This window comes from Bombus vosnesenskii, unplaced genomic scaffold, assembly GCF_011952255.1.
Source record: "Bombus vosnesenskii isolate JDL3184/JDL3185 unplaced genomic scaffold, Bvos_JDL3184-5_v1.1 scf7180000013272, whole genome shotgun sequence".
NCBI lineage: Eukaryota > Metazoa > Arthropoda > Insecta > Hymenoptera > Apidae > Bombus > Bombus vosnesenskii.
The window spans coordinates 5,686,526-5,697,525 of NW_022882930.1; the positions used below are offsets into that span (position 1 = coordinate 5,686,526).

General features: G+C 34.6%; 1 protein-coding gene across 7 annotated transcripts in view; it reads left to right on the forward strand.

The window, feature by feature from the left end:
• Nucleotides 1-11,000, forward strand: part of LOC117231403 (calcitonin receptor-like) — a 165,602-nt gene that overhangs the window by 104,222 nt on the left and 50,380 nt on the right. For 6 of the 7 annotated variants that reach the window (XM_033489824.1, XM_033489830.1, XM_033489828.1 and 3 more), the window contains one exon: nucleotides 9,224-9,334. The exons of the other annotated variant lie outside the window; for it this stretch is intronic. In XM_033489824.1, the coding sequence (XP_033345715.1) occupies nucleotides 9,224-9,334 (111 nt within the window). The remainder of the gene's footprint in view (nucleotides 1-9,223; nucleotides 9,335-11,000) is intronic. 7 annotated transcript variants of the gene reach the window in all.

Sequence of the window (11,000 nt, forward strand, 5' to 3'; positions counted from 1 at the left end):
GTTTGAAATGATTAGTACTATTAGTACTATTAGTTACTATATTATTATTTTCTTGAAAATAAAGCCTCAAGCGGTATTCTACGTTTTTTACTTATTTTCGCTTTGTTATCTGGAATAACGTCGTATTGTTTATAAATACGTTTACAAATAGATAATTAGTCCAGATTAAGTATACTTGATAAATTTTCACATTTGAATTTTCCGGGAACTGAGCTTCGTACGAACAAATTTTATTCTATATCCTTTTTTTACCTTGTAGATAACTTTCGATAGCACCCTGTATAATCGGCTATTCTAGATTTTACAGGTCGACGATAATAATGCGCTATAAATCAAAATTATCAACATACAGTTTCCTTCTGTTTCGCGAATCAATTAAAGCTTATCGAACGTTGCTTCGTAAATACCAATCGAAATACAATGTTATCTCGTAGGTCGAAAGTTAATGATATTGTTAACTTTCTACGTTGTTACAAAATATTTTCCTAACCTTCGCTGTTTCCATTCCTATCTCTAGTTTCTTATTATTTGTATGTATTTTGTAATTTTCTGTTGTCGTCCTATATCAATGATAAAAATTCCACTTTTTCCCCCTTCTTTCCTCTGTCCGACTATTATTCGTTTCTATATACTATTCTGTTTACAATACAATATGTTTTGTGGTTCCATAGTACAGAATGATTGGTTCAAGGACGAACATAAATTCACCTGCCTGTTATTCGTGTAAATGTGTAACAAATAGAGGATTTGGCTCAATTCACCGGAGCAATTTAATTACTTCTGTATAATAAACTCGATCAGTGATCGGTGATTAAATATAATTGACGTGTATTTAGTTAACGTTTAAAATAAATTGAATCACTGTTTGTTTCTAAAATAATTGGCTAATTAAACTAGATATTTGTCGTTTATTACATCGATATTATCGTTACACTTGCTGAATAATTAATTATACAGGGTGGTTGGTAACTGGTGGTACAAACGGAAAGGGGGTGATTCTACGCGAAAAAAGAAGTCGAAAATATAGAATAAAAATTTTTCGTTCGAGGCTTTGTCTTCGAGAAAATCGACTTTGAATTTTGACTCGGTACGCGTGCACTTTATCGCGTCTCGTTATAACGGATCTCACTGTAGATCGTTGTCTCGATGGAAAAATTAAAAAAAAAGATTTTTATTCTATATTTTCGACTTCTTTTTTCGCGTAGAATCATCCCCTTTCCGCCTGTACCACCAGTTACTAACCACCCTGTATATTAATAATAATATGCGATATTAATAACACCTTTTATTTAATTTAAACATAGTTTAAAGTACAAAGTACTTAAGATCGTTAAAATAGAAATAATTGAAGACTGACGTTATCATATAGAATATGATCTACATAGATATATGATATAGAAAGATACTCTTGTTAACTTCGTGTCGTTTTAGGCTTTAAATCTTCTTAACCAACGAATAAATCATCGCGTGATTTGATCGTACGTGAAATTACTTCCGAACTAATCCCTTCTGTTACGGATCATGTTGAACGGCGGGAGACAAAAAACGCAATAAAAGGAACTATTGGCGAATTACGAAGTTCTGTTCGGGCAATAATTCTTCAGACTCGTGAGAGTCAATGTCGTCGAAGAGATTTATCGTTGCAACGATGGGACGTTTCCACTTACACGAGGGACCATCGTTCGAAATTCACCCAGATTTTCGTCTTCTCGCTCTATTGAAATATCGTTAACGCGTTGACACTTCCTTCTTTCTCATGCGCATCGTGAAATTGTATTTTAGTGAAAATTACGTAGCTGTATATCTCCATGATTATAATTGAAGAAACGAGCAGATAAAAATATCCCCCTCCAAATCTAGTAACCGACTATCTCTCTTCGAATATTTTTGCATATTATGCGCGTTCTATTTGTTTTTGTACATTTAAGGTCCCCGAGAGTGCATAAAAACTCGCGAGCCTTTTATAATCAGAATCGAGAGCCCTTAAATGAAAGATAAAGAGAACAAGTATAGAACTTTCCCCGTTTCTTTGTTCTGACGCCTAATTAGATAATCTTGATGAATAATATGGTTAAATTTAACGAATCTCGGTTTCGTTACCGGCGTACTAAAATATTAAGTAAAACGGACTAGATAAATATTGATTTTCTTAACAAACCTGCGTTACGACGTTGCATGCCTCCCTCTCTTTAACGAACGCTTTAAACTTATTTAAATAACGTTTCGACTCGAATCTCAAACAAAACGATATGTTATCTTGAAATGACAATTTGTGCATTGCTAGTGCGACGAATTATTTCTATAACTTTTATTAATTTCAATATTTTATTAATTCGTTAATAACGAACAGTAAACGAATACACGAGAATTGGACTTGGTTCCAGCTATATGTCGTTAGTAATTTAAAGAGTTGTACGTATTTCTGTTCAAGGTGAAGCAAGTATTCGTCACGGTACGTGTCAGTGACGGAATTTATTGTACAATTTTTTTTATACGAGAAAGAACCAACGAGAAAGGTCGGTACTATAAATCAATCGAGTTCCATCGATCAGCGCGGCTTAAAATTCATTTGAAAATATATTTTTTAACACACTGCGCGTTCGAATAGAAAATGAAAAATGTAGCGGGAAAATTACGAATTCTGCGAGAAATCGGAATATCGGAATATTTAATTAAAACATGAAAAATTACACTCACATTAAATTCCAAACACTTTAGTCGTCTTTTGCATCCGCGAACATGTTAAAAATTCGTTTTACACTGTTTCGATCCTTTCCTTTCCAACCCCGCGTCGGTGAAAAATCGTGGCACGTTAAATCCACGTGCCATAAGGAAACACGGTCCCCAAAGACTGGCTCTCTATTTTTATTTTCTTTAACGCGGAAACTATGTCACATGGCGAGAGGTAATCGGCTTCCTAGTCACGTTAATTACGAGTTTCGACCGGCAATTTCTCGAGGAAAATGCAACCATGTGCACGATGTAAGTTGCGAGTGGAATAGGTGACGTTCACATTAATCAAGAATACGTGCCGCTGTACATTATATCGTTCTGGCCAGCGTGTCACGTTGTTCTTCGCTCGAAAGCATGTCCACCGTTCGGAGTTAACGACTTGTTACATAGTCGAAAGATGAATAGGCCATTTTGCTTTTCCTTTGAATTTCACGCAGCTTATCAACCTACAATATACTTGCGTGTTGCGACTGTTTGAATTTCGAGCAAATGCAGTTCCTATATTTGTTGAAAACCAATAATTGCTCTACTTTGATACGGTTCGAACGGTTAGAGAGGGAGGCTATACTTTTCCTTCTCTCGCTATTCATGGTCAAAAAGTTGGACGACATCATAGATTACCGTATATGATCTGGAATATTTGAAATAAATATCTCATTTGTAATATATTCTCTAGTTGGCAGGATATTTAAACAAAAATATATACTTTCCATCCTTAACTTTCAGAAGTATTAGATCGTTGGAAAAGTTTCTTTCGTTTTATAAGGTGATAATGGATGAACAAGGATTTCTGTTTTATATTATTTTATTGAATTAGGTATGATCCATTTCGTTCTATTTTTCTATTATTATGTTCGTGCGTAATTCGATAAACTAATATAAAACAAAAAACATTGTGCGTCTATTATTTCCTTATTTTTTTTTTTTATTTATTTGTTGAAATTACAATCAATTCTCGCGTTGAGAATTTTCAGTAATTTTTCTGGCGTGGCTCAGTGACATGGCTGTTTATTTACAATAAGTTAATACTTATTATAGATAGGTATAATTTATAAGTATTATAAGTAAGTGTATATGCTTAATTTGGATAACTAAATGAATCTAGCGTTTACCTAAACTAGCGGGTAGTGCCTCTTCAGCCTGCGAATCTGGTCCGTCGTATCAAGTAGTCCAGTGATTAGGGGGTTTCGGTGTTTGTTGACTCTTTTGCTATATCTGTCGCTATATTTTGCTATTTCCTCTTTGACTGTGGGTATCTTGAGGTCACGATGGATGGTTTATTATTTCCTTATGAAACGAAAGAACCTTTTCGGACAACCTGATACTTTAGTCCGTGTTGCATGATGTATTTCGTACCGAATTTACTTTTTAGTATTAAGTAATTGAATTACTTGTGCGTAGAATGCGTAGAATGACGTGTTTGTTGCCAAATTCACGTAGCATTACAAAATATTCTATAACACGGGATATTTCAAATAAATCGATTTTTACACTTTCTGCTTTCTCTGCCAATTTCTTGCAGCTAAAATATAACTTCGTTCCTCGATGTTTATCTATTCATAATTATCCACTTTTACTTCCGTCCATTCTATATAAAGAGATAGACTATTCTATCCTATGTAAACAAGTTTTACATTAAATTATCGTCTAGAGGAAAATATTCGTTGTTTTGCGAGATAATGCGTTTTGTTTAGTGTTCTATGACTCGAACGATAATAGACATTTTCCGTCGAAGAGATAATAATGAGTTACTTTTATGCTATTCTACTTGGTCAGATTGCTACTCGTTTTATCGGAATATAAAGTACATGCAGTTCCTTTGTAGAGATTATATTTAATAATAATATATAAAATAATCAATATTGATTTATTTCTTATTATTTTAAATTGGGCTATATGATACGAAAACGGTAAATACGTTATAAGAGATTGACGAATTAGCCATTTCTCGATTTATTTATTTCTATCGTCGTCTTATGACAGAGTATTATACCCTCTGAAAGAGATTAAATTTGTTCAAGCTCGAGGAAAAACAGCTCTTCTCTGTTTCTCTTTCATACAACGAACACAGGGAAGAAGCTATCGTTCAGAGGATCTGATTGAGTGTAGTAAAAAAAAGAAAAATTATTATATCCGTTTATTTCGAAGTTAGATCTCAGCTCACGCTCAGCTTGTTCGACCTATTAAACGCGATGGCTCGTTAATTTCCAATCGATTCTGATTATGTACATGTAATCGTTTTTCAAGGTTTTCACTAGCTTTCCATTAAAAGCTCCCTTTCTCCTTTCGAATTTAATTGCCTTATTATAAGTTCAAGCAACTCGAGGTTACTTTCGCGATACGATATGACAAAGGAAAAAATAAAATCTTATCCTGCGACAAATTTGCATTATTCATAGATTAGGCTGTTTTTCATTTCATTACGTATAAACTAAAGTACGATAGTCGATAAATAGTTTTTTGCAGTTATTTTTACAACCTTTTATCATATGCCGAATAAGTAGGAAAATTTAGAAACCAATTTTTCTATCTTTTTTTTTTCTTCGTCCCAACACAAGTTCAAATAATATTTAAACAGTACGTTCAACGAATTCTTGCGATCAACTCGTGTTCCTTTCGCGTCATTCTTCTCTTCAGAAAATCCTTACTATTCGTTCAAATGTTTAATTGATCGATAAATCGTAATGGACACTTTCTTTTTCGTAGTTATCCGACAACATTCGTTTCCACGCCAGATTCTATACGTCGTGTAATAGATTCTACCTATTAATATTCCATTCGCCTGGATATGATTTAAGACTTTGACTGTCACGCCAAAATCACATGTTTCGCTCAGGACGCCACGAGAGTATTTTTATTATTCAAAGCATATAATGGCAAAATAATAATAAATTAATGATGTAAGACAACATTCTTCCCCAATGGGCCGTTTATCTTATTGGTGGTCACGGATGACCACCGTGGCGCCTTGGTAACAGTTGATAGCGACATATTATAACAAGATTTCGTTTGTTTCAACAAACCATTCGCATTCGTTATTTCGTCGTAAACAAAACATACAGAATATATTGTTGAAACGCGTACAAGATATTAGTAAACGGTATTTGCTCGTTCTATATATAATAGTAAGGTATGTTCATACTTCTAACTTCGATTATATGATTATAAAGCAGAATTTACGATTATTTTCTAAGCTGTGTTTATAATAATATTCGTAGATTACCCCTCAAAGATATCGATGCAAACACAGTGCACCGTTAGATGCATTTTTTTTTTATCGATGTTCTAGTAAAAATGTTTAATCGTTCAATGCGGCACTTTTTATTTCAAAGTATCCTCTATTTATCGGTTATATTCAAAATGCCCTAACTGTCAATTTTCATACAATTTTTACAATCGTAAGAAGTTCAAGCGCTTCGGTCATCAATGATCACAGTGTGGCAGGTCACATATGACCAACGTGGCAATCAGAGTGTTAAACATTAACGTTTATCGTTTTCGATCCAAATACGTAATATCTTGTTTAAATTGCACGGTATTATACAGCGGAGATCTCCAAAGCGCATATTATTCGTTTTGCTACGTTTCGCCGTCATGATGACTATCCTTGCAAATGGCCAGACATTTTGTCGGACAAACGATCACCGACGATCGTAATTTATGTACGCGCTAACGTCAATCGACGTTCAAGCTCGTTAATCGTTTAACGTTCTTCGATCATTAATATCACGTTCGATCATTAATAGCACGTTCGATCATACGTTACGATATTGGATTTAATTAAACAGCGAGATATTTTAGCAGGTTGTGAATCGAGAGCAAAATTTTCCGGCGTAATTGTGCACTTTGGAGTCATTGTCCGATATGAACAATACGAACAACCTGATAAGTTGAGAGGAAAACTTGATCGATCTCGCGCCGTTTCTATTCACGTTCGATTTGTATCAAAAGTTTGTAAACTATCTATTGTTTTTAGTTGACGACTTAGATACAAAGCGAACGAGCGAATCGACGTTGAAGCCAGAAGATTGAAGAAATATCGATTTGCATGAAATTTTGCGCGCGATATTTGTTGTTACTGGAGTATTGAAATGCTCTGAAATAAAATGACACTATCCATGATCGCCGGCGAAATAAATATAAATCGTGATTGAATAAATTTCCAATTCCATTTGTAGACGTAAATAGCCATTGCGCTTTTAATTCTCTTCGCGATACGTTAGCTAGAATTAACGTTTAGCCGTTTTATTGAATTCGTTAAATTTTCTATTTCTTTGTACGTTTGCTGTGATCGAGGCCGATACGGATGGTCGATAGGATTTCAAACGTTGGTTATGTTTCCACGATTCTCTGAGAAATTGCAAATAAAGCTACGTAAGTATATACAGGGTGGTTGGTAACTGGTGGTACAAGCGGAAAAGGGGTGATTCTACGCGAAAAAAGAAGTCGAAAATATAGAATAAAAATTTTTCGTTCGAGGCTTTGCTTTCGAGAAAATCGACTGTGAATTTTCGCTCGGTACGCGTGCACTTTATCGCGTCTCGTTATAACGGATCTCACTGTAGATCGTTGTCTCGATTGACGTTATTTTTAAAATTTTTAAATTTTTAATTTTTAATTTTTAATTTTTAAATTTTTAAATTTTTAAATTTTTAAATTCTTAAATTTTTAAATTTTTAAATTCTTAAATTTTTAAATTTTAAAATTTTAAAATTTTAAATTTTTAAATTTTTAAATTTTTATTCTATATTTTCGACTTCTTCTTTCGCGTAGAATCACCCCCTTTCCGCTTGTACCACCAGTTACCAACCACCCTGTATAAATGTTTTATTAATGAATAACGCAATGCATTTGTAAAAACGGCATTCACGAATAAATTGTCACGAATCACGTGATTATTTATTCGTCGCATTTCTAAATATAATCCTTTTAACGATACGTTTCGAAGATCCTCTTTATTCATACTTACACGCGTATGCCAACTTAAACCGGAAATAGAAGAGGAACAGAGGGATAAAAGTAAAAATACGAAACTCAATTACTGATCTAGATTTGTTTGAATATTGTATTTTACTGGTCGACGTTTTGTCTTGCGAATTTCCTCGTTAGGATATGGAAATTTTCGTCGAACGAAGGAAAGAAGGAAAGAGAATAGAAGATGAGTAAGGGAAAAGAAAAACGAAAAGGAGAAAAGGGAGGAGAAGTAGAAGAAAGCAGAGACAAGGAACATTTTAAAAGGGACGCGTTATCCTACGTATTATTATCAATCGCAAACATATAATAAATTAAACTCAACAACAAATTTTTTAAGGCTAATTTAAATTAATTTAAATCGTTGGAAAATTCGCAACGAAATATACGTAAACTGAATCTCAAACGCTGTTCGCCGCTACATACCATTACATTTTCACATCACGTATTCTACATACGCGTATTATACGCGTATCAATTTCCCCTGATATTGCCTGATATGACGTAGAAGCTATCAAACGTGAAATGCACATGTTCCAACGACTAGCGGAGATTCTTGAAATTCACCTACGTCTCTTCACGTGCTGAATACGTACCTTTCGAGCCACTTTTCATCGTGTCCGGAATCCCGTAAAAAGATTCGTTCAATTTATTTCATGAAACGGCGTTTATTACGACAAGAATTAGGTTCACTTCTGTTACGTGATCCGAGAGTATCTGAGGTGATTTCCAAAGCGTCTGGATATCGCTGTTTCAATTAACTGCGGATAGTATTCCGTCGGGGAATGAAAAAGGAGAAGATACTACGTAATAGCTGTTATCCACAACATTTGCATTCGCTCGAAACGAAATTGAGAAACACGATTGTACATGCCAGAAGAAGAGTTCTAAATATAGAGATTCTCTTCATTTCCCTCCTTGTTTTTCCCTCTTTTTTCATCTCTGCTTACGGTATGCCATTATACGAAGAGAGCTTGAGACAAAAGTAGCCGGCTGCGAGTTAACGATAGATGCTGTTTAAATTGTTTTGGCCAAATAACAAAGCTTATGATTTTAACGGAGTTATTACGAGATCCGATGTAATATAACGCGTTGTTTTCTTGCGAATGCTCCGAGAAACCTATTGGGTTGCTTTCCTTTGGATTATTCTGTCAGATTATTTTAGATTTTAAATAAGACAGAAAGTATTACGAAGAGTATACATCAAAGTTACGAACGCCTTGTAATTAAATTATTGCATATTGATAAAGATTTAACTAAAAGCCATTGATCTGTTTATTTTTTATTTATTTATTTTTAAGTTTTATTTATTGTCTGAAATTCAGTTGCCTGAAATTGTTATCGATATAAATCGAAACGACCGAAAGAACAAAATGCTTCCCTCGTTTGAATATTAAGACGAGTTTGACACATTCTCTAGCTACGGATAGTGGAGATAAAAATGCGAAAAGATCGTTTCATTTAATCGAAACAGGATAAATAGTATACTTCATAGAGAAATGCTTTCTATATCTTTCAGAGCCATACTGTCGGATGACATTTGACGGATGGTCCTGCTGGCCAAATACTCCAGCAGGAACGACTGCATACGCCCAGTGTCCAAATTTCATCACTGGTTTCGACGCCTCGCGTAAGTTCTTTTTTTACATCACCAGTTTCACTGTACAATCGCATTTTTTCCACGAAATACCGTGTACAAAGGAATTCGGTTAGAGACGCGAAAAAAGACCTACAAACAAAAAAGCGAAATGTTCCAAAAACACGTATACTCTATTGTTATGCCAATTTCGGAGAAAGAAGAGAAGAAAGAAATCTCAGTTGGATGAGTAAATGCGTATTTATACATATACAGGGTGGTTGGTAACTGGTGGTACATGCGGAAAGGGGGTGATTCTACGTGAAAAAAGAAGTCGAAAATATAGAATAACAATTTTTTTTTTTTAATTTTTCCATCGAGACAACGATCTACAGTGAGATCCGTTATAACGAGACGCGATAAAGTGCACGCGTACCGAGCGAGAATTCAAAGTCGTTTTTCTCGAAAACGAAGCCTCGAACGAAAAATTTTTATTCTATATTTTCGACTTCTTTTTTCGCGTAGAATCACCCCCTTCCCGCTTGTACCATCAGTTACCAACCACCCTGTATTTTTATGTATGTTGGTCTTCTCAAACTTCGCTTTCGATGCTTTCCTCGGCAGAAATATTTCCTCCGTCGTGTGTTACGGTTAGATTTTCTCTTAGATTTTTTGGTTTTTGAAGAAAGTGGAAAAATTTCAGGAAGAAGATGCGCTGTGTTTCAGGTATCCTTTTCAGTTCGATCGTTATTTAAACATATAAGTGTTTTCGTCTCAATGGCAACTCGATAGCTGCTACTGTAAAGGCAGAAAACACCCCCAAAATTGAAAATATGCAATCTTTTCGAAATTCGTTTTTCTCGAAAACTGGGCTCTAGAAAGAAAAAGACGATTTGCGCATTTGTACTTGGTCCACTAAAATCCAGAAGATTGTAAAATTAAATAGTTGTAATTCCTGTTGAACAATGTTATCTGTGGTATTTTCAACACTAAGTGGGCCTCGTTTTGTGATGATTGCACCATATCTAAAAAGCTTCAGGTAGTTACGGACAGTAAGTGGTACTTTGTTAAAGTCATGTGAAAGTTTTATATTTCCATGATCATTTATATAATTCGTTATTTTATTTATTTGATTTATTTATTTTTTAAGTAGAAAATCTAAAGGGAAATGTCTAAACAATAACGCGTGATTACTTCCTGTAGTTTGGTTTTCATTGAAATTGTATTTCAAGCGTTCGTATTTCTCCCATTTTCTCTTACTCTCGAGTGGATTGTCCTATCGGAATGAAATCTTTCGCATCTTGTAGAAGTAATACACCGATTGGTCCCAGTTGCAAAATTTGTTCGATTTGTTCTATTGTTATCGCGAGGAATTTGTCGTCCTGCAATTTCGTTTACGGGTGTTCGGTGATTGTTCTGCAACTGTTGGTCCGATAACGAGATAATTCCTTTCTCAGTGTATAGGGTAGGTCCTCTCGTTGGCAGTTTATCGCACAAAGTCCTCGTAATCTGCATTTCTATAAGCGCTCCTTTGTCGGTTGATTGAGAATTGTGGTTTATCGAAAATTTTGTTTGGCGCAAAATCCGATACGGCTAGGTCGTCTAAACTTTTCACACGACCAAGTGCGACGTAGATTCGGTGCTTTGCAAAATTCTTTTTATATAAATATTAAATGAGTTATATACAGGGTGGTTGGTAACTGGTGGTACAGGCGGAAAG